Source organism: Oncorhynchus gorbuscha, linkage group LG03, assembly GCF_021184085.1.
Source record: "Oncorhynchus gorbuscha isolate QuinsamMale2020 ecotype Even-year linkage group LG03, OgorEven_v1.0, whole genome shotgun sequence".
Taxonomy (NCBI): Eukaryota; Metazoa; Chordata; class Actinopteri; order Salmoniformes; family Salmonidae; genus Oncorhynchus; species Oncorhynchus gorbuscha.
Window position 1 is genome coordinate 107,377,710 of NC_060175.1, and position 25,179 is coordinate 107,402,888.

Below are 25,179 nucleotides of genomic sequence, written 5' to 3' on the forward strand. Positions count from 1 at the left end.
GAGACGATCCCCCAAAAACATCTAACAACATAACATGGAGCATGTCCGTGTAAAGTGCTTTTCAGTCCAGGACTGGGTGTAATTGGTGTCCGTGAAACCAGCCCTGTTCGAAGTGACGTGATTCACCGTTTTTATGTTGTGTTTGTCAATTTGTGAGTCATATCTAACCATCCTATTATATTATCCTGTTTTATCATCAAATCCTATCATCCAATCCTATCATCCTATCCTATCATCATATCCTATCGTCCTATTTTATCATCCAATCCCATCATCCTATCCTATCATCCTATCTTATCATCCTATCCTATCATCCTATCCTATCATCATATCCTATCGTCCTATTTTATCATCCAATCCCATCATCCTATCCTATCATCCTATCCTATCATCATATCCTATAATCCTATTTTATCATCCTATCATCCTATCCTATCATCCTATCCTATCATCATATCCTATCATCATATCCTATCGTCCTATTTTATCATCCAATCCCATCATCCAATCCTCATATCCTATAATCCTATTTTATCATCTTATCATCATATCCTATCATCCTATCATCATATCATCATATCCTATCATCCTATCATCATATCCTATCGTCCTATTTTATCATCCAATCCCATCATCCTATCTTATCATCCTATCATCCAATCCTCATATCCTATAATCCTATTTTATCATCCTCTCATCATATCCTATCATCCTATCCTATCATCATATCCTATCATCCTATTTTATCATCCTCTCATCATATCCTATCATCCTATCCTATCATCCTATCCTATCATCCTATTTTATCATCCTATCATCATATCACACCATCATATCTTATCATCCTATCATCATATCCTATCATCATATCATCATATCTTATCATCCTATCTTATCATCATATCCTATCATCCTATCATCATATCCTATCGTCATATCTTATCATCATATCCTATCATCATATCCTATCATCCTATCCTATCATCATATCCTATCATCATATCTTATCATCATATCCTATCATCCTATCCTATCATCATATCCTATCATCCTATCCTATAAACCTGTCATTTTATCCTATCACCATATCATCCCAACCTATCATCCCTTCTGACCTCTCCCTCTCCCTGTCTTAACGCTGCAGGCTCCGCCCTCTTCCTCCACCATGACGGTTGCTACAGGTGACCTGGGGGACGAGGCGGCGGCCCATCCCGGTGACCCGTACGAACCAGAACCGGACTACGAGTGCTGTGAGCGCGTGGTCGTCAACATCTCTGGGCTGCGCTTCGAGACTCAACTGAAGACCCTCTCCCAGTTCCCTGAGACCCTGCTGGGGGACCCCAAGAAGAGAATGAGGTGACTATAGTCCTTTAGTAATATTGGTTATACTGTATGTTAACTCCTAGAAGAGAATGAGGTTAGATACTACTCTTATACTGATAACTCTTTAAGGTTGAATCTATTGTAATTTCTTTCTGCTTGTATCTACTACTGACATTGAGGGCTCTTTTCAAGCCGTTTTGCAGAAAGTCAGCGTGATTGAAATTTAATTTAATGTTCCTGTTGTTAGTGGAGACTGCGTTCACAGTAAACACTGAAAATGTTTGCTCAACCCGAAATGTCTTTTCCATTTCTATGTCGTAATCTGCAATACTTCAGCAATAAAATCTATGAACTCCCCCCCCCTCTCTTTCTCCAGGTACTTTGACCCTCTGAGGAACGAGTATTTCTTCGACAGGAACCGGCCCAGCTTCGACGCCATCCTCTACTACTACCAGTCAGGAGGGAGACTGCGTCGGCCGGTGAACGTCACTCTAGACATCTTCTCTGAGGAGATCCGCTTCTACGAGCTGGGAGAGGAGGCCATCGAGATCTTCAGGGAGGATGAGGGCTTCATCAAGGAGGAAGAGCGACCTCTTCCAGAGAACGAGTTCCAGAGACAGGTACATTTTAATGATGTATGTTTTTTGTTTGTGTTTTTATTTTTAGACTGCAGTTACAATTAGAAAAGTAATTTTAGCTGCTTGCAACTGAGTTGCTTCTTGATTGCTCTTCCCACCCTGTACCCCCTGAACCTCTCTCCCGCCCCGTACCCCCTGAACCTCTCTCCCACCCCGTACCCCCTGAACCTCTCTCCCACCCCATTAATCCCTGAACCTCTCTCCTACCCCGTACCCCCTGAACCTCTCTCCCACCCCGTACCCCCTGAACCTCTCTCCCACCCCGTACCCTCTGAACCTCTCTCCCACCCCTGTACCTCCCTGAACCTCTCTCCCACCCCGTACCCCTGAACCTCTCTCCCACCCCGTACCCCCTGAACCTCTCTCCCACCCCGTACCTCTGAACCTCTCTCCCACCCCGTACCCCCTGAACCTCTCTCCCACCCTGTACCCCCTGAACCTCTCTCCCACCCTGAACCTCTCTCCCACCCCCCCTGAACCTCTCTCCCACCCCGTACCCTCTGAACCTCTCTCCCACCCCATACCCCTGAACCTCTCTCCCACCCCGTACCCCCTGAACCTCTCTCCTACCCCATTAATCCCTGAACCTCTCTCCTACCCCGTACTCCCTGAACCTCTCTCCCACCCCGTACCCCCTGAACCTCTCTCCCACCCCATTAATCTCTGAACCTCTCTCCCACCCCATTAATCCGTGAACCTCTCTCCCACCCCATTAATTCCTGAACCTCTCTCCCACCCCATTAATCTCTGAACCTCTCTCCCACCCCGTACCCCCTGAAACTCTCTCCCACCCCGTACCCCCTGAACCTCTCTCCCACCCCGTACCCCCTGAACCTCTCTCCCACCCCGTACCCCTGAACCTCTCTCCCACCCTGTACCCCCTGAACCTCTCTCCCACCCTGTACCCCCTGAACCTCCCTCCCCAACTCATCTGAAACTTGGTTACGTCCAGTTGAAACCAGTGAATCAAAACAAATGCTTTTGTCAAATGATGAATTTGAAGGTTGGAAACTCCAGCCCAGTAGTCATTTCAACGCAGCTTTCAGTGCTGCGGAACAGTGCTCAAGGTGAACATAAGAGACCTGAACGGGACCTGAATAAATAACTAGTGGCATCAGGACTAGTTAAGGTACATGTCCATCAGGACTAGTTAAGGTTCATGTCCATCAGGACTAGTTAAGGTTCATGTCCATTAGGACTAGTTAAGGTTCATGTCCATTAGGACTAGTTAAGGTTCATGTCCATTAGGACTAGTTAAGATTCATGTCCATTAGGACTAGTTAAGGTTCATGTCCATCAGGACTAGTTAAGGTTCATGTCCATCAGGACTAGTTAAGGTTCATGTCCATCAGGACTAGTTATGGTTCATGTCCATCAGGACTAGTTAAGGTTCATGTCCATCAGGACTAGTAAAGGTTCATGTCCATTAGGACTAGTTAAGGTTCATGTCCATTAGGACTAGTTAAGGTTCATGTCCATCAGGACTAGTAAAGGTTCATGTCCATTAGGACTAGTTAAGGTTCATGTCCATTAGGACTAGTAAAGGTTTATGTCACACATTTTAGTGTCTAGTTAACCTAAACTGTTAACATCAAGTACATCTCAGAGACTATTTGCTGTCTGCTGTAACATTTTATTAATAAAAACATTGACCTTTGACCTTTAACAGGTGTGGCTGCTGTTTGAGTATCCCGAGAGTTCCGGCGCGGCCCGTATCATCGCCATCATCAGCGTCATGGTGATCCTGATCTCTATCGTGTCCTTCTGCCTGGAGACACTCCCCGTGTTCCGGAACGACGAAGAGGACGATGGCAACAAGGTGTTCCAGCCCTTCAACAACTCCACCTCTTCCTACACGTCTTCCTACTTCACTGATCCCTTCTTCATCCTGGAGACGCTCTGCATCATCTGGTTCTCCTTTGAGTTCCTCGTCCGCTTCTTCGCGTGTCCTAGTAAAGCCGGGTTCTTCGGTAACATTATGAATATCATCGATATTGTGGCGATTATTCCATATTTCATCACGTTGGGCACAGAGCTGGCAGAGAAACCGGAGGACGGGCAGGCTGGGCAGCAGGCCATGTCCCTCGCCATCCTCCGGGTCATCCGGCTGGTCAGGGTGTTCAGGATCTTCAAGCTGTCCAGACACTCCAAGGGGCTCCAGATCCTGGGCCAGACACTGAAGGCCAGCATGCGGGAGCTGGGTCTGCTCATCTTCTTCCTCTTCATCGGAGTCATCCTCTTCTCCAGCGCTGTCTACTTCGCCGAGGCCGACGAGGCGGACTCACAGTTCAGTAGCATCCCAGAAGCCTTCTGGTGGGCCGTGGTTTCCATGACCACCGTTGGCTACGGCGACATGGTGCCCACCACCATCGGCGGGAAGATCGTGGGCTCTCTCTGCGCCATCGCCGGCGTGCTGACCATCGCCCTGCCCGTCCCTGTCATCGTGTCCAACTTCAACTACTTCTACCACCGAGAGACGGAGGGCGAGGAGCAGGCGCAGTACCTGAACACTCCCGTTGCCCCCAAGGCCGACTCAGCCGAGGACCTGAAGAAGAGCGGCCGCAGCGGGAGTGGATCCACCCTCAGTAAGTCGGACTACATGGAGATACAGGAAGCTGCACTGAACCACAGCACTGAGGACTTCAGAGCAGAGAGCCTCAAGACAGGAAACTGCACCCTGTTGGCTAATGCAAATCAGCAAGCTAATTCTAACACAGTGGCTAACACCAACTACGTCAACGTCACCAAGATGAGAACGGATGTATAGCCTCCTTCAGGCGTTACCACAGTGACTTCCTGTAGAGGTGCAGGGGGACATGAAGGAAAGAGTAGAGTGGGGAGAAGACTGAGGAAAAACCCCTCCTCTCTGATGTTGAAAAGGCTTGGACTCCCTACTGTGGGAGTACAGAATGGATCACATAAACTCTGGTAAGAGCAGAGATCCGGCATCTCATTCCCCCCAAAACAGATCTGTTCCTAACTCAACCCCTTGCCCTTCCTTCTCCTGTTGGGAGTTGAAGCGTCCGTTCGGTGACTGCATGGCGTTAGTCTGGGCTTCGTCACTGTTCAGCTGTCCAGTAGTCGTCTATAGGCTCAGCTCTGCTCGCTGCAGTAGTCCAATAGTAGCCAAACTGCCCACTGGTACTAGACAATATAAACACACTGACAGGAAAACGAGACCACACCCTTATCTTGTTCCACACTCTGCTCAAACTGCCCGCTGGTACCGTCAGCACAGATCTAGCATCAGCCTGCCCTGAACAAATCCTAGCCGTAACCAGTAGGAGATACACTGCAAAACTGACCTCAGATCAGCGTCTCATCTTATAACTACTTAGCTCTAACTGCCAGCCTAATGGAGCTTCTTAACTTCCTCTCTCCCATCCCGTACCCCTGAACCTCTCTCCCACCCAGTACCCTCTGAACCTCTCTCCCACCCCATTAATCCCTGAACCTCTCTCCCACCCCGTACCCCTGAACCTCTCTCCCACCCTGTACCCCCTGAACCTCTCTCCCACCCCGTACCCCCTGAACCTCTCTCCCACCCAGTACCCTCTGAACCTCTCTTCCATCCCGTACCCCTGAACCTCTCTCCCACCCAGTACCCTCTGAACCTCTCTCCCACCCCATTAATCCCTGAACCTCTCTCCCACCCCGTACCCCTGAACCTCTCTCCCACCCTGTACCCCCTGAACCTCTCTCCTACCCCGTACCCCCTGAACCTCTCTCCCACCCCGTACCCCCTGAACCTCTATCCTACCCCATTAATCCCTGAACCTCTCTCCCACCCCGTACCCCTGAACCTCTCTCCCACCCTGTACCCCCTGAACCTCTCTCCTACCCCGTACCCCCTGAACCTCTCTCCCACCCCGTACCCCCTGAACCTCTCTCCTACCCCGTACCCCCTGAACCTCTCTCCCACCCCGTACCCCCTGAACCTCTCTCCCACCCCGTACCCCCTGAACCTCTCTCCCACCCCGTACCCCCTGAACCTCAACTATGTGGACGTTATTTCACCTCAGAAGAATGTAAGAGGTATTTCATCAATGTGCTTAATGTAAATATTATTTCATGTGTCTTCAGAAACTCCATGACAGTGGATTTGGGTGTAAACTACCCCACCTCTCCTCTATCTCTCTCTAGCTGAGTCCTTGATAGAGGGCTGGCTGCAAAGTGGTGGTGGTGGTGGTGGTGGGGGATCTCTTAGAGCAGAGTGAATGTCTTGTATTTATTCATGTGTGTACATATTATTGGTCGTTATTTATTTTTATATCCCTGCGGTGCGGGTCTGAATGTGGGTTTTTGGCTTGCGGTGGGTCCAGATACCATCTGTTCTGGGTGGGAGAGAGAGGCCCAAACTGAAGAACAAAAAAATTAAATGTCTTCCTCTAAGGGTTACTACTACTGCCTATGTTTTTCCCTCATACCTCCATATCTCCACCGCATCCTCTCTCTCTCCTTCCCTCCCCCTCTCCCTCCCTCTGTCTCCTTTCCTCTCTCTCTCTCTCCTTCCCTCCCCCTCTCCCTCCCTCTGTCTCCTTTCCTCTCCCTCTCTCTCCTTCCCTCTCCCTCTTTCTCCTTCCCTCTCCCTCCCTCTCTCTCCTTCCCTCTCCCTATCCCTATCCCTCCCTCTCCCTATCCCTCCCTCCCCCTCCCTCCCTCCCTTCCCTCCCTATCCTCCCTCCCCCTCACTCCCTCCCTCCCTCCCTCCCTCCCTCCCTCCCTCCCTCCCTCCCTCCCTCCCTCCCTCCCTCTCTCTCTCTTCCCCGTCTGACACTTAAAAGAATAATGTTCAGTTCTGCTCCACTGCCCAGTGATAGTGATGGCTGCTCCACTGCCCAGTGATAGTGATGGCTGCTCCACTGCCCAGTGATAGTGATGGCTGCTCCACTGCCCAGTGATAGTGATGGCTGCTCCACTGCCCAGTGATAGTGATGGCTGCTCCACTGCCCAGTGATAGTGATGGCTGCTCCACTGCCCAGTGATAGTGGAAGCTGTCCTGTCTTCTTCTCTACTTCATAACATTCCATGTTGGTGACGGACCGCTGTGTTCTGTCTACTGGACCAAGCACTAGTTCTAGAAGCACTAACCCGCTGTGTTCTGTCTACTGGACCAAGCACTAGTTCTAGAAGCACTAACCCGCTGTGTTCTGTCTACTGGACCAAGCACTAGTTCTAGAAGCACTAACCCGCTGTGTTCTGTCTACTGGACCAAGCACTAGTTCTAGAAGCACTAACCCGCTGTGTTCTGTCTACTGGACCAAGCACTAGTTCTAGAAGCACTAACCCGCTGTGTTCTGTCTACTGGACCAAGCACTAGTTCTAGAAGCACTAACCCGCTGTGTTCTGTCTACTGGACCAAGCACTAGTTCTAGAAGCACTAACCCGCTGTGAGGTGTTCCAAATGGCATCATTTTCCCTCTATAGTGTACCACTTTTAACCTGTGCCCCTATGTACTGTATAGGAAACGTTGTGTCATTTGGGACATACACATGGGGGTCTTAATGACATCCGTTTGATGTTTTCTGTCATCAACTCTGGGACTAAAACAGCTGATATAGGGACTAAAACAGCTGATAAAGGGACTAAAACAGCTGATAAATGGACTAAAACAGCTGATATAGGGACTAAAACAGCTGATAAATGGACTAAAACAGCTGATAAATGGAATAAAACAGCTGATAAATGGACTAAAACAGCTGATATAGGGACTAAAACAGCTGATAAATGGACTAAAACAGCTGATATAGGGACTAAAACAGCTGATAAAGGGACTAAAACAGCTGATAAATGGACTAAAACAGCTGATAAATGGAATAAAACAGCTGATATAGGGGAATAAAACAGCTGATATAGGGACTAAACCAGCTGATAAATGGACTAAAACAGCTGATAAATGGACTAAAACAGCTGATATAGGGACTAAAACAGCTGATATAGGGACTAAAACAGCTGATATAGGGACTAAAACAGCTGATATAGGGACTAAAACAGCTGATATAGGGGAATAAAACAGCTGATATAGGGACTAAAACAGCTGATATAGGGACTAAAACAGCTGATATAGGGAATAAAACAGCTGATATAGGGACTAAAACAGCTGATATAGGGACTAAAACAGCTGATATAGGGACTAAAACAGCTGATATAGGGACTAAAACAGCTGATATAGGGATATAGGGACTAAAACAGCTGATATAGGGACTAAAACAGCTGATATAGGGACTAAAACAGCTGATATAGCTGGGACTAAAACAGCTGATATAGGGAATAAAACAGCTGATATATGGACTAAAACAGCTGAATAAAACAGCTGATATAGGGACTAAAACAGCTGATATAGGGATAGGGACTAAAACAGCTGGGACTAAAACAGCTGATAAATGGACTAAAACAGCTGATATAGGGACTAAAACAGCTGATATAGGGACTAAAACAGCTGATATAGGGACTAAAACAGCTGATAAATGGACTAAAACAGCTGATATAGGGACTAAAACAGCTGATATAGGGACTAAAACAGCTGATAAATGGACTAAAACAGCTGATAAAGGGATAAATGGACTAAAACTAAAACAGCTGATATAGGGACTAAAACAGCTGATAAATGGACTAAAACAGCTGATAACAGCTGATAAATGGACTAAAACAGCTGATATAGGACTAAAACTAAAACAGCTGATATAGGGACTAAAACAGCTGATATAGGGACTAAAACAGCTGATATAGGGACTAAAACAGCTGATATAGGGACTAAAACAGCTGATATAGGGACTAAAACAGCTGATATAGGGACTAAAACAGCTGATATAGGGACTAAAACAGCTGATATAGCTGGGAATAAAACAGCTGATGACTAAAACAGCTGGAATACAACAGATGATGTAGGGACTAAAACAGCTGATGGACTAAAACAGCTGATATAGGGACTAAAACAGCTGATATAGGGACTAAAACAGCTGATATAGGGACTAAAACAGCTGATATAGGGAATAAAACAGATGATGTAGGGACTAAAACAGCTGATGTAGGGACTAAAACAGCTGATATAGGGACTAAACTAGCTGATAAATGGACTAAAACAGCTGATATAGGGACTAAAACAGCTGATAAATGGACTAAAACAGCTGATAAATGGACTAAAACAGCTGATAAATGGACTAAAACTGCTGATATAGGGAATACAACAGATGATGTAGGGACTAAAACAGCTGATGTAGGGACTAAAACAGCTGATGTAGGGAATAAAACAGCTGATATAGGGAATAAAACAGCTGATATAGGGACTAAAACAGCTGATAAATGGACTAAAACAGCTGATATAGGGACTAAAACAGCTGATATAGGGACTAGAACAGCTGATATAGGGACTAAAACAGCTGATAAATGGACTAAAACAGCTGATAAATGGACTAAAACAGCTGACATAGGGACTAAACTAGCTGATAAATGGACTAAAACAGCTGATATAGGGACTAAAACAGCTGATAAATGGACTAAAACAGCTGATAAATGGACTAAAACAGCTGATATAGGGACTAAAACAGCTGATAAATGGACTAAAACAGCTGATATAGGGACTAAAACAGCTGATATAGGGACTAAAACAGCTGATATAGGGACTAAAACAGCTGATATAGGGAATAAAACAGATGATGTAGGGACTAAAACAGCTGATGTAGGGACTAAAACAGCTGATATAGGGACTAAACTAGCTGATAAATGGACTAAAACAGCTGATATAGGGACTAAAACAGCTGATAAATGGACTAAAACAGCTGATAAATGGACTAAAACAGCTGATAAATGGACTAAAACTGCTGATATAGGGAATACAACAGATGATGTAGGGACTAAAACAGCTGATGTAGGGACTAAAACAGCTGATGTAGGGAATAAAACAGCTGATATAGGGAATAAAACAGCTGATATAGGGACTAAAACAGCTGATAAATGGACTAAAACAGCTGATATAGGGACTAAAACAGCTGATATAGCTGGGACTAGAACAGCTGATATAGGGACTAAAACAGCTGATAAATGGACTAAAACAGCTGATAAATGGACTAAAACAGCTGACATAGGGACTAAAAACTAGCTGATAAATGGACTAAAACAGCTGATATAGGGACTAAAACAGCTGATAAATGGACTAAAACAGCTAAAACAGCTGGATAAAAAGCTGATGGACTAAAACAGCTGATATAGGGACTAAAACAGCTGATAAAAATGGACTAAAACAGCTGATATAGGGAATAAAACAGCTGATATAGGGACTAAAACAGCTGATATAGGGACTAAAACAGCTGATATAGGGATAAAACAAATAGGGAGCTAGGGACTAAAACAGCTGATATAGGGACTAAAACAGCTGATATAGGGACTAAAACAGCTGATAAATGGACTAAAACAGCTGATAAAACAAATGGACTAAAACAGCTGATAAATGGACTAAAACTGCTGATATAGGGAATACAACAGCTGATATAGGGACTAAAACAGCTGATATAGGGACTAAAACAGCTGATATAGGGACTAAAACAGCTGATATAGGGACTAAAACAGCTGATATAGGGACTAAAACAGCTGATATAGGGACTAAAACAGCTGATATAGGGACTAAAACAGCTGATATAGGGACTAAAACAGCTGATATAGGGAATAAAACAGCTGATGTAGGGAATACAACAGATGATGTAGGGAATAAAACAGCTGATATAGGGACTAAAACAGCTGATATAGGGACTAAAACAGCTGATATAGGGACTAAAACAGCTGATATAGGGAATAAAACAGATGATGTAGGGACTAAAACAGCTGATGTAGGGACTAAAACAGCTGATATAGGGACTAAACTAGCTGATAAATGGACTAAAACAGCTGATATAGGGACTAAAACAGCTGATAAATGGACTAAAACAGCTGATAAATGGACTAAAACAGCTGATAAATGGACTAAAACTGCTGATATAGGGAATACAACAGATGATGTAGGGACTAAAACAGCTGATGTAGGGACTAAAACAGCTGATGTAGGGAATAAAACAGCTGATATAGGGAATAAAACAGCTGATATAGGGACTAAAACAGCTGATAAATGGACTAAAACAGCTGATATAGGGACTAAAACAGCTGATATAGGGACTAGAACAGCTGATATAGGGACTAAAACAGCTGATAAATGGACTAAAACAGCTGATAAATGGACTAAAACAGCTGACAGCTGATAGGGACTAAACTAGCTGATAAATGGACTAAAACAGCTGATATAGGGACTAAAACAGCTGATAAATGGACTAAAACAGCTGATAAATGGACTAAAACAGCTGATATAGGGACTAAAACAGCTGATAAAGGGACTAAAACAGCTGATATAGGGACTAAAACAGCTGATATAGGGACTAAAACAGCTGATATAGGGACTAAAACAGCTGATATAGGGAATAAAACAGATGACTAAAACAGCTGATATAGGGACTAAAACAGCTGATGTAGGGACTAAAACAGCTGATATAGGGACTAAACTAAAACAGCTGATAAATGGACTAAAACAGCTGATATAGGGACTAAAACAGCTGATAAAACAAATAGGGACTAAAACAGCTGATAAATGGACTAAAACAGCTGATAAATGGACTAAAACTGCTGATATAGGGAATACAACAGATGATGTAGGGACTAAAACAGCTGATGTAGGGACTAAAACAGCTGATGTAGGGAATAAAACAGCTGATATAGGGAATAAAACAGCTGATATAGGGACTAAAACAGCTGATAAATGGACTAAAACAGCTGATATAGGGACTAAAACAGCTGATATAGGGACTAGAACAGCTGATATAGGGACTAAAACAGCTGATAAATGGACTAAAACAGCTGATAAATGGACTAAAACAGCTGACATAGGGACTAAACTAGCTGATAAATGGACTACAACAGCTGATATAGGGACTAAAACAGCTGATAAATGGACTAAAACAGCTGATAAATGGACTAAAACAGCTGATATAGGGACTAAAACAGCTGATAAATGGACTAAAACAGCTGATATAGGGAATAAAACAGATGATGTAGGGACTAAAACAGCTGATGTAGGGACTAAAACAGCTGATGTAGGGAATAAAACAGCTGATATAGGGAATAAAACAGCTGATATAGGGACTAAAACAGCTGATATATGGACTAAAACAGCTGATATAGGGACTAGAACAGCTGATATAGGGACTAGAACAGCTGATATAGGGACTAAAACAGCTGATATAGGGACTAAAACAGCTGATATAGGGACTAAAACAGCTGATGTAGGGACTAAAACAGCTGATACATGGACTAAAACAGCTGACATAGGGACTAAAACAGCTGATGTAGGGACTAAAACAGCTGATATAGGGACTAAAACAGCTGATAAATGGACTAAAACAGCTGATATAGGGACTAAAACAGCTGATGTAGGGACTAAAACAGCTGATATAGGGACTAAAACAGCTGATAAACGGACTAAAACAGCTGATAAATGGACTAAAACAGCTGATATAGGGACTAAAACAGCTGATATAGGGACTAAAACAGCTGATAAATGGACTAAAACAGCTGATAAATGGACTAAAACTGCTGATATAGGGACTAAAACAGCTGATATAGGGAATAAAACAGCTGATATATGGACTAAAACAGCTGATATAGGGACTAAAACAGCTGATAAACGGACTAAAACAGCTGATGTAGGGACTAAAACAGCTGATAAATGGACTAAAACAGCTGATATAGGGACTAAAACAGCTGATATATGGACTAAAACAGCTGATAAATGGACTAAAACAGCTGATAAATGGACTAAAACAGCTGATATAGGGAATAAAACAGATGATGTAGGGACTAAAACAGCTGATGTAGGGACTAAAACAGCTGATGTAGGGAATAAAACAGCTGATATAGGGAATAAAACAGCTGATATAGGGACTAAAACAGCTGATATAGGGACTAAAACAGCTGATATAGGGACTAGAACAGCTGATATAGGGACTAAAACAGCTGATAAATGGACTAAAACAGCTGATAAATGGACTAAAACAGCTGATAAATGGACTAAAACAGCTGATAAATGGACTAAAACAGCTGATATAGGGAATAAAACAGCTGATAAATGGACTAAAACAGCTGATATAGGGAATAAAACAGCTGATGTAGGGAATAAAACAGCTGATAAATGGACTAAAACAGCTGATGTAGGGACTAAAACAGCTGATAAATGGACTAAAACAGCTGATGTAGGGACTAAAACAGCTGATATAGGGACTAAACCAGCTGATAAATGGACTAAAACAGCTGATATAGGGACTACAACAGCTGATATAGGGACTAAAACAGCTGATAAATGGACTAAAACAGCTGATGTAGGGACTAAACCAGCTGATATAGGGACTAAACCAGCTGATAAATGGACTAAAACAGCTGATAAATGGACTAAAACAGCTGATATTGGGACTAAAACAGCTGATATATGGACTAAAACAGCTGATATAGGGACTAAAACAGCTGATAAATGGACTAAAACAGCTGATATAGGGACTAAAACAGCTGATAAATGGACTAAAACAGCTGATATAGGGACTAAAACAGCTGATATAGGGACTAAAACAGCTGATATAGGGACTAAAACAGCTGATATAGGGACTAAAACAGCTGATATTGGGACTAAAACAGCTGATAAATGGACTAAAACAGCTGATATAGGGACTAAAACAGCTGATATAGAGACTAAAACAGCTGATAAATGGACTAAAACAGCTGATATAGGGACTAAAACAGCTGATAAATGGACTAAAACAGCTGATAAATGGACTAAAACAGCTGATAAATGGACTAAAACAGCTGATATAGGGACTAAAACAGCTGATAAATAGGGACTAAAACAGCTGATAAATGGACTAAAACAGCTGATAAATAAAACAGGAATAAAACAGCTGATAAAGGGACTAAAAATGATAAAGGGACTAAAACAGCTGATATAGGGACTAAAACAGCTGATAAATGGACTAAAACAGCTGATATAGGGGACTAAAACAGCTGATAAAGGGACTAAAACAGCTGATAAATGGACTAAAACAGCTGATAAATGGACTAAAACAGCTGATATAGGGACTAAAACAGCTGATAAATGGACTAAAACAGCTGATAAAATAAAACAGCTGATATAGGGACTAAAACAGCTGATAAATGGACTAAAACAGCTGATATAGGGACTAAAACAGCTTATATAGGGACTAAAACAGCTGATAAATTGACTAAAACAGCTGATAAATGGACTAAAACAGCTGATATAGGGACTAAAACAGCTTATATAGGGACTAAAACAGCTGATATTGGGACTAAAACAGCTGATATAGGGACTAAAACAGCTGATAAATGGACTAAAACAGCTGATATAGGGACTAAAACAGCTGATAAATGGACTAAAACAGCTGATATAGGGACTAAAACAGCTGATGTAGGGACTAAAACAGCTGATATAGGGACTAAAACAGCTGATATAGGGACTAAAACAGCTGATAAATGGACTAAAACAGCTGATAAATGGACTAAAACAGCTGATATAGGGACTAAAACAGATGATGTAGGGACTAAAACAGCTGATGTAGGGACTAAAACAGCTGATATAGGGACTAAAACAGCTGATATATGGACTAAAACAGCTGATAAATGGAATAAAACAGCTGATAAATGGACTAAAACAGCTGATATAGGGAATACAACAGCTGATGTAGCACAGATTTGGTTATTTTTATCAGCTTGTTATGGGCTATCAGCTTGCGTTAGGCTATCAGCTTGCGTTGGGCTATCAGCTTGCGTTAGGCTATCCGCTTGCGTTAGGCTATCAGCTTGTGGTAGGCTATCAGCTTGTATTAGGTTTGTGTTATATTATTAGGCCAACCTTTAGCATTTATTTAGTCAAATGGTAGCGCTAGCAAAGCCTGCTCTGTTATGGAAGCTAATTGTTAGCGAACAACGTCAGCTCTATGTAGAATCAATTGTGTTAACTTTAATCGCTAGCTAGCAATCAAACCAGGACAGGATTTTAATCGTTGGATGCACTTGTTAGCAAGTTAAAAATAAATAATCAATTCATTTAAATAGCTTGTTCTGTGACATTAGTTACCTACAGGCCCAGATCATTATATTTCGGTGTTGCTATACACTCCTACATTAATCAAGTTTATATAACCAGTAAACAATCTGTGGTCGTAACAATCATTGATTATTTCCTAAGAAAGCTACCTGTCATATTTCCCGCCCCAAAAAGCACCAATGTTTCTGAAGTGACAGTATGCCTTCATCCCAAATTGCACCCTATTCCACTACATTAAACTATTTTTTACAAGAGCCCTATTGGCCCTGGTCTAAAGTAGTGCTCTATCCTATTGGCCCTGGTCTAAAGTAGTGCTCTATCCTATTGGCCCTGGTCAAAAGTACTGCACTATCCTATTGGCCCTGGTCTAAAGTAGTGCTCTATCCTATTGACCCTGGTCTAAAGTAGTGCTCTATGCTATTGGCCCTGGTCAAAAGTAGTGCTCTATCCCATTGGCCCTGGTCAAAAGTAGTGCTCTATCCTATTGGCCCTGGTCTAAAGTAGTGCTCTATCCTATTGGCCCTGGTCTAAAGTAGTGCACTATCCTATTGGCCCTGGTCTAAAGTAGTGCACTATCCTATTGGCCCTGGTCTAAAGTAGTGCTCTATCCTATTGGCCCTGGTCAAAAGTAGTGCTCTATCCTATTGGCCCTGGTCTAAAGTAGTGCACTATCCTATTGGCCCTGGTCTAAAGTAGTGCACTATCATATTGGCCCTGGTCAAGAGTAGTGCTCTATCCTATTGGCCCTGGTCTAAAGTAGTGCTCTATCCTATTGGCCCTGGTCAAAAGTAGTGCTCTATCCTATTGGCCCTGGTCTAAAGTAGTGCTCTATCCTATTGGCCCTGGTCTAAAGTAGTGCACTATCCTATTGGTCCTGGTCTAAAGTAGTGCTCTATCCTATTGGCCCTGGTCTAAAGTAGTGCTCTATCCTATTGGCCCTGGTCAAAAGTAGTGCTCTATCCTATTGGCCCTGGTCTAAAGTAGTGCTCTATCCTATTGGCCCTGGTCTAAAGTAGTGCACTATCCTATTGGCCCTGGTCTAAAGTAGTGCTCTATCCTATTGGCCCTGGTCTAAAGTAGTGCTCTATCCTATTGGCCCTGGTCTAAAGTAGTGCACTGTCCTATTGGCCCTGGTCTAAAGTACTGCTCTATCCTATTGGCCCTGGTCTAATGTAGTGCTCTATCCTATTGGCCCTGGTCTAAAGTAGTGCTCTATCCTATTGGCCCTGGTCTAAAGTAGTGCACTATCCTATTGGCCCTGGTCTAAAGTAGTGCTCTATCCTATTGGCCCTGGTCAAAAGTAGTGCTCTATCCTATTGGCCCTGGTCTAAAGTAGTGCACTATCCTATTGGCCCTGGTCTAAAGTAGTGCACTATCCTATTGGCCCTGGTCAAGAGTAGTGCTCTATCCTATTGGCCCTGGTCTAAAGTAGTGCTCTATCCTATTGGCCCTGGTCAAAAGTAGTGCTCTATCCTATTGGCCCTGGTCTAAAGTAGTGCTCTATCCTATTGGCCCTGGTCTAAAGTAGTGCTCTATCCTATTGGCCCTGGTCTAAAGTAGTGCTCTATCCTATTGACCCTGGTCTAAAGTAGTGCGCTGAGAAAAGGGGTCCATATCTCTGACGTCATCGTGCTGTATGACGCTCACTGGCTTCTTCTTAGGTCAAGGGTCACCAAAAGTCACTGCCTAGTGGATCAGTCCCAAATGACACCCTTTTCTGTATAATAGTGTACTACTTTATACCACAGGCCATGGGGAGCCCACAATACATGCACTATATGAATAGGCTGCCATTCGGGATGCATTCGTAATGTTGCATTCTATTAGAAATTAAAAGTGTACTTTAGTTGTTTTGTATTCACACTAAACATTATTGATCAATTCCTTGGTGCATTTTGCCCATTTAACTGATATATATCCATAGATGGGTTGGCTGGCGAGCTCACAGTGGTGTCCACAAGGCCTTGTTGTGATTTCTGGACAGTCAGATAGCTAGCAACGTTGACAAGAATCTTCCATGTGGGGAATTCCAGGTGGCTCATTTCAGCTCGTTGTATCTTGTTATTGATACTATGTCTTGTTTTGACTGATGTCATGTCTATGCTAATATGCTAGCTAGCTAACCATCATGTCTATAAAATTGCTAGCTAGCTAACCAACAACTGTAACCATGTATTTGAGAGACAAGTGCTCATTGTGCAAATGTATTTATGTTTTCAATAAACATTTGGTGACTAAATCTAGTTTGTCAAAAGTCTAAGTCAACCTTGTCTGTTTTGCCCCATATTTGCACACACATCAGTTTTGTTACTGAACAACTAACTCTTCCTTAATACTGGAGAATATGTGATGGGAGCTGTATGATGTCCATATTAGGAGAGCCTGAATCTCAGTAGACCTGCACGGTGTCCATATTAGGAGAGCCTGAATCTCAGTAGACCTGCACGGTGTCCATATTAGGAGAGCCTGAATCTCAGTAGACCTGCACGGTGTCCATATTAGGAGAGCCTGAATCTCAGTAGACCTGCACGGTGTCCATATTAGGAGAGCCTGAATCTCAGTAGACCTGCACGGTGTCCATATTAGGAGAGCCTGAATCTCAGTAGACCTGCACGGTGTCCCTATTAGGGGAGCCTGAATCTCAGTAGATCTGCACGGTGTCCATATTAGGAGAGCCTGAATCTCAGTAGACCTGCACGGTGTCCATATTAGGAGAGCCTGAATCTCAGTAGACCCGCACGGTGTCCATATTAGGACAACATATATGAGAATGCTTCCTTCATCAGCTCTGAATCAATAGGTCCTATTCTACTCCACTCTTCTAGTGCTGCATTCCCTTTCAAATAATACCTGTAGCAGGCATATGGTATGCATGATTCTTCAAAAGCAACATCTATAGTCATAACAAGTATTCCTTTCTAATGTTTTGTATTTTATTTTAATTTCACCTTTATTTAACCAGGTAGACCAGTTGAGAACAAGTCCTCATTTACAACTGCGACCTGGCCAAGATAAAGTAAAGCAGTGCGACACAAACAACACAGAGTTACACATGGAGTAAACAAACGTACAGTCAATAACACAATAGAAGAAAAAGAAAGACTATATCCAGTGTGTGCAAATGGTGTGATGAGGTAAGGCAATTATTAGGCCATAGTAGCGAGGCAATTACAATTTCAAGATTAACACTGGAGTGATAGATGAGCAGATGATGATGTGCAAGTAGTGATACTGGTGTGCAAAGAGCAGAAAGTAAATTCAAACATTTACATTTACATTTAAGTCATTTAGCAGACGCTCTTATCCAGAGCGACTTACAAACAATATGGGGATGAGGTAGGTAGATTGGGTGGGCTATTTACAGATGGACTATGTACAGCTGCAGCGATTGGTTAGCTGCTCAGATAGCTGATGTTTAAAGTTAAAGAGGGAAATGTAATTCTCCAGCTTCAGCGATTTTTGCAATTCGTTCCAGTCACTGGCAGCAGAGAACTGGAAGGAAAGGCGGCCAAAGGAGGTGTTGGCTTTGAGGATGACCAGTGAGATATACCTGCTGGAGCGCGTGCTACGGGTGGGTGTTGTTATCGTGACCAGTGAGCTGGGATAAGGCGGAGCTTTACCTAGCATAGACTTATAGATGACCTGGAGCCAGTGGGTCTGGCAAGGAATATGTAGCGAGGGCCAGCCGAATAGAGCATACAGGTTGCAGTGGTGGGTGGTGTAAGGGGCTTTGGTAACAAAACAGATGGCACTGTGATAGACTACATCCAGTTTGCTGAGTAGAATATTAGAAGCTATTTTGTAGATGACATCGCCGAATTCGAGGATCGGTAGGATAGTCAGTTTTACTAGGGTAAGTTTGGCGGCGTGAGTGAAGGAGGCTTTGTTGCGAAATAGAAAGCCAATTCTAAATTAGATTTTGGATTGGAGATGTGTAATATGAATCTGGAAGGAGAGTTTACAGTCTAGCCAGACACCTAGGTATTTGTATTTGTCCACATATTCTAGGTCAGAACCATCCAGAACAGTGATGCTAGTCGGTCGGGCGGGTGCGGGCAGCGAACGGTTGAAAAGCATGCATTTGTTTTTACTAGCGTTTAAGAGCAGTTGGAGGCAACGGAAGGAGTGTTGAAGCTCGGACGATACAAAAGAGAGGTTGAACAGACTGGTAATAGGGGTTGCAACAATGGCAGCGGATAATTTTAGAAAGAGAGGGTCCAGATTGTCTAGCTCAGCTGATTTGTACGGGTCCAGGCTTTGCAGCTCTTTCAGAACATCTGCTATCTGGATTTGGGTGAAGGAGAGGCTGGGGAGGCTCAGGCAAGTAGCTGCGGGGGGGTGGAGCTTTTGGCAGGTGGAAAGCATGGCCAGCAGTAGACAAATGCTTATTAAAATTCTCGATTATTGTAGATTTATTGTAGATTTATCGTGTTTCCTAGCCTCAGTGTTTCCTAGCCTCAGTGCAGTGGGCAGCTGGGAGGAGGTGCTGTTATTCTCCATGGACTTTACAGTGTCCCAAAACTTTTTGGAGTTAGAGCTACAGGATGCGAATTTCTGTTTGAAATAGCTAGTCTTTGCTTTCCTGACTGACTGTGTGTATTGGTACCTGACTTCCCTGAACAGTTGCATATCGTGGGGACTATTCGATGCTATTACAGTCCGTCACAGGATGTTTTTGTGCTGGTCAAGGGCAGTCAGGTGTGGAGTGAACCAAGGGCTATATCTGTTCTTAGTTCTACATTTTTTGAAAGGGGTGAGGAAATTACTTTTAAAGAACGACCCGGCATCCTCGACTGACGGGATGAGGTCAATATCCTTCCAGGATACCCGGGCCAGGTCGATTAGAAAGGCCTGCTTGCAGAAGTGTTTAAGGGACCGTTTGACAGTGATGAGGGGTGGTCGTTTGACCGCGGAACCATAGCGAATGCAGGTAATGAGGCAGTGATCGCTGAGATCCTAATTGACAACATCAGAGGTGTATTTGGAGGGCAAGTTGGTCAGGATAATATCTATGAGGGTGCCCATGTTTACGAATTTAGTGTACCTGGTGGGTTCCTTGATAATTTGTGTGAGATTGAGGGCATCTAGTTTAGACTGTAGGACTGCTGGGGTGTTAAGCATAGCCCAGTTTAGGTCACCTAACAGAACGAACTCTGAAGATAGATGAGGGGCAATCAATTCACATATGGTGTCCAGGGCACAGCTGGGAGCTGAGGGGGGTCTATAACAGACGGCAACAGTGTGAGACTTATTTCTGGAGAGATTAATTTTTTTAATTAGAAGCTCGAACTGTTTGGGCATAGACCTGGAAAGTATGAAAGAACTTTGCTGGCTATCTCTGCAGTAGACTGTAACTCCTCCCCCTTTGGAAGTTCTATCTTGATGGAAAATGTTGTAGTTGGGGATGGAAATCTCAGAATTTTTGGAGGTCTTCCTAAGCCAGGATTCAGACACGGAAGGGCATCTGGGTTGGCAGTGTGTGCTAAAGCAGTGAGTGAAACAAACTTAGGGAGGAGGCTTCTGATGTTAACATGCATGAAACCAAGGCTTTTTCGAAGACAGAAGTCAAGAAATGAGAGTGCCTAGGGACATGCAGGGCCTGGGTTTACCTCCACATCACCCGAGGAACAGAGGAGGAGTAGGATGAGGGTACGGCTAAATGCTATACTGGGTGAGGTCAGCGCATGTGTGGGAGGTGGGACATAGGAGGAATCTGAGGCATGTAGAGTGGGACTAGGGGCTCCGCAGTAAATTAAATTAATGATAACTATCCTAAACAACAGTATACAAGGCATATTGACATTTGAGAGAGACTGTAAAATGATGTATAAAGCAATTACAAGGTTAGTCTTTGTCAGATGTTAGTAATAATACTATGTGCAATATCTACAAGACAAGTGACTGCTGCTGTAGTAGCTGTGTGGCATTGAGCATATAGGAAGTTTCCTCTTTAGTTGAACTCCACAGAAAGTTTAAAGGTTAAATGAGGTCATGTTTAGTGTGTCTCCATGAGAAGGTTGTCCTTTCCCAGGTGTTTAGAACACTAGAACCTTCGAATGTTCACTCTGTTACACAACTTTCCGCCCTAAGCCAACCAACCAACATACCAACCAAAATACCAACCAACCAACACACCAACAAACAAACACACCAACCAAACACACATACTAACCAACACACCTACTAAGACACCAACCAACCAACACACTAACCAACATACCAACCAACCATCCATCCAACCAACCAACCAAAACACCAACCAGCCAACCAACCAACACATCAACCAACCAACACACATACCAACCAACACACCAACCAACATACCAACACACCAACCAACCAACACACCTACCGACACACCAACCGACACACCTACCAACACACCTACCAACACACCAACCAACCAAAACACCAACCAACCAACCAACCAACACACCAACGAAATCACCAACCAACCAACACACCAACCAACCAATCAACACACCAACCAACATACCAACACACCAACCAACCAACACACCAACCAACACACCTACCAACCCACAAACACACCAACCAACCAACACACCAACACACCAACACACCAACACACCAACACACCAACACACCAACCAACCAACACACCAACCAACCAACACACCAACCAACCAACCCACCAACACACCAACCAACCAACACACCAACACACCAACCAGCACACCAACACACCAACCAACACACCAACCAACCAACACACCAACCAACCAACACACCAACACACCAAACAACACACCAACCAACCAACCAACCAACACACCAACACACCAACCAACACACCAACCAACCAACACACCAACCAACCAACCAACCAACACACCAACACACCAACCAACACACCAACCAACCAACCAACACACCAACACACCAACCAACACACCAACACACCAACACACCAAACCAACCAACCAACACACCAACCAACAACACACCAACCAACCAACACACCAACACACCAACACACCAACCAACACACCAACCAACCAACACACCAACCAACCAACACACCAACCAACCAACCAACCAACCAACCAACACACCAACCAACACACCAACCAACCAACACACCAACCAACCAACACACCAACCAACCAACCAACCAACCAACACACCAACCAACCAACACACCAAACAACACACCAACCAACCAACCAACACACCAACACACCAACCAACACACCAACCAACCAACACACCAACCAACCAACCAACCCACCAACACACCAACACACCAACCAACCAACACACCAAACAACACACCAACCAACCAACCAACACACCAACACACCAACCAACACACCAACCAACACACCAACACACCAACCAACACACCAACCAACCAACCAACACACCAACACACCAACCAACACACCAACCAACCAACACACCAACCAACCAACCAACCCACCAACACACCAACACACCAACCAACCAACACACCAAACAACACACCAACCAACCAACCAACACACCAACACACCAACCAACCAACCAACACACCAACACACCAACCAACACACCAACCAACCAACACACCAAACAACACACCAACCAACCAACCAACACACCAACACACCAACCAACACACCAACCAACCAACACACCAACCAACCAACCAACCCACCAACACACCAACACACCAACAACCAACCAACCAACACACCAACCAACCAACACACCAACACACCAACCAACCAACACGCCAACACACCAACCAACACACAAACCAACACACCAGCCAACCAACACACCAACCAACCAACACACCAACCAACCAACACACCAACCGACCAACACACCAACCAACCAACACACCAACCAACACACCAATCAACCAACCAACCAACCAACCAACCAACCAACCAACACACCAACCAACCAACACACCAACACACCAACCAACCAACACACCAACCAACACACCAACCAACACGCCAACCAACACACCAACCAACCAACCAACACACCAACACACCAACACACCAACCAACCAACACACCAACCAACAAACCAACCAACACACCAACCAACCAACCAACACACCAACACACCAACACACCAACCAACCAACCAACACACCAACACACCAACCAACACACCAACCAACCAACCAACACACCAACACAACAACACACCAACCAACACACCAACACAACAACACACCAACCAACCAACACAACAACACACCAACCAACCAACCAACCAACCAACCAACACACCAACACACCAACCAACACACCAACCAACCAACACACCAACCAACACACCAACCAACCAACACACCAACACAAATACACACTACCAACACATCAAATAACATTTTATTAGTCACCTTATAGTGAAATGCTTAATTACAAACCCGTAACCAACAATGCAGATTTAAAAAAGACTATATACAGGGGGTACCGGTACAGTGTCAATGCGGAGGCTATATACAGGGGGTACCGGTACAGAGTCAATGTGGAGGCTATATACAGGGTATTACGGTACAGAGTCGATGTGGAGGCTATATACAGGAGGTACCGGTACAGAGTCAATGTGGAGGCTATATACAGGGGGTACCAGTACAGAGTCAATGTGGAGGCTATATACAGGGGGTACCAGTACAGAGTCAATGTGGAGGCTATATACAGGGTGTACCTGTACAGAGTCAATGTGGAGGCTATATACAGGGGGTACCAGTACAGAGTCAATGTGGAGGCTATATACAGGGGGTACCGGTACAGAGTCAATGTGGAGGTTATATACAGGGGGTACCAGTACAGAGTCAATGTAGAGGCTATATACAGGGGGTACCGGTACGGAGTCAATGTGGAGGCTATATACAGGGGGTACCGGTACAGAGTCAATGTGGAGGCTATATACAGGGGGTACCGGTACGGAGTCAATGTGGAGGCTATATACAGGGGGTACCGGTACGGAAGTCAATGTGGAGGCTATATACAGGGGGTACCAGTACAGAGTCAATGTGGAGGCTATATACAGGGGGTACCGGTACGGAGTCAATGTGGAGGCCATATACTGGGGGTACCGGTACAGAGTCAATGTGGAGGCTATATACAGGGTGTTCCAGTACAGAGTCAATGTGGAGGCTATATACAGGGGGTTCCAGTACAGAGTCAATGTGGAGGCTATATACAGGGGGTTCCAGTACAGAGTCAATGTGTGGGGGCACCAGTTAGTTGAGGTAATATGTACATGTAGGAAGAGTTATTAAAGTGACTATGCACAGATGATAACAACAGAGAGTTACAGTGGTGTAAAAGGGGGGGGGTAATGCAAATAGTCTGGGTGGCTGTTGATTAGGTGTTCAGGAGTTTTATGGCTTGGGGGGGTAGAAGCTGTTTAGAAGCCTCTTGGACATAGACCTGGTGCTCCGGTACCGCTTGCCGCGCGGTAGCAGAGAGAACAGACTATGACTGGGGTGGCTGGGGTCTTTGGTAAGTTTTATGGCCTTCCTCTGAACACATTATCTTTCCATGACAGACTGACCAGGTGAAAGCGATGATCCCTTATTTGATGTCACTTGTTAAATACACATCAATGAGTAATGATGAAAGGGATGAGACAGGTTAACTTTAAATCGGGGAGGAGAAAGAGGTTAAAGAAGTATTTTTTAAGCCTTGAGACATGTATTGGGTTTGTGTGCCATTCAGAGGGTGAATAGGCAAGGCAAAAAGATTGAAGTGCCTTTGGTAGTTGCCAGGCACACTGGTTTAAGAACTGCAAACGCTGCTAGATTTGTAACACTCAACATAGGGCTGGGTGATATGGCCTAAAAATCATATCGGCATTATTTTTTTTACTTATGGCCAATTCTCAGTATACAGTCAAGCGTTTGGACACACCTACTCATTCAAGGGGTTTTCTTTATTTTTACTAATTTCAAAATTGTAGAATAATAGTGATGACATCAAACCTATGGAATCATGTAGTAACCAAATAAATTGTTAAACAAATCAAAATATATTTTAGATTCTTCAAAGTAACCACCCTTTGTCTTGATGACAGCTTTGCACCTCTTGGCATTCTCTCAACCAGCTTCATGTGGTAGT

At 44.1% G+C, this 25,179-nt stretch overlaps 1 protein-coding gene across 1 annotated transcript; it reads left to right on the forward strand.

Annotated features, from left to right (window-relative positions):
• Positions 1-1,150: 1,150 nt before the first annotated feature.
• On the forward strand, positions 1,151-5,473 carry LOC124032418 (potassium voltage-gated channel subfamily A member 2-like). The gene is made up of 3 exons (XM_046344804.1): positions 1,151-1,356; positions 1,700-1,943; positions 3,631-5,473. The coding sequence occupies exons 1-3, from the start codon at positions 1,166-1,168 to the stop codon at positions 4,726-4,728; spliced, it is 1,533 nt and encodes a 510-aa protein (XP_046200760.1). The 5' UTR covers positions 1,151-1,165; the 3' UTR covers positions 4,729-5,473.
• Positions 5,474-25,179: the final 19,706 nt, after the last annotated feature.

What these genes read in the sequence shown, in the direction of transcription:
- LOC124032418 (XM_046344804.1), top strand. Translation starts at nt 1,166, where the DNA reads ATGACGGTTGCTACAGGTGACCTGGGGGACGAGGCGGCGGCCCATCCC. An exon ending in GACCCCAAGAAGAGAATGAG is followed by an intron (nt 1,357 to 1,699) that starts GTGACTATAGTC and finishes CTCTTTCTCCAG; the next exon opens with GTACTTTGACCCTCTGAGGA. An exon ending in AGAACGAGTTCCAGAGACAG is followed by an intron (nt 1,944 to 3,630) that starts GTACATTTTAAT and finishes GACCTTTAACAG; the next exon opens with GTGTGGCTGCTGTTTGAGTA.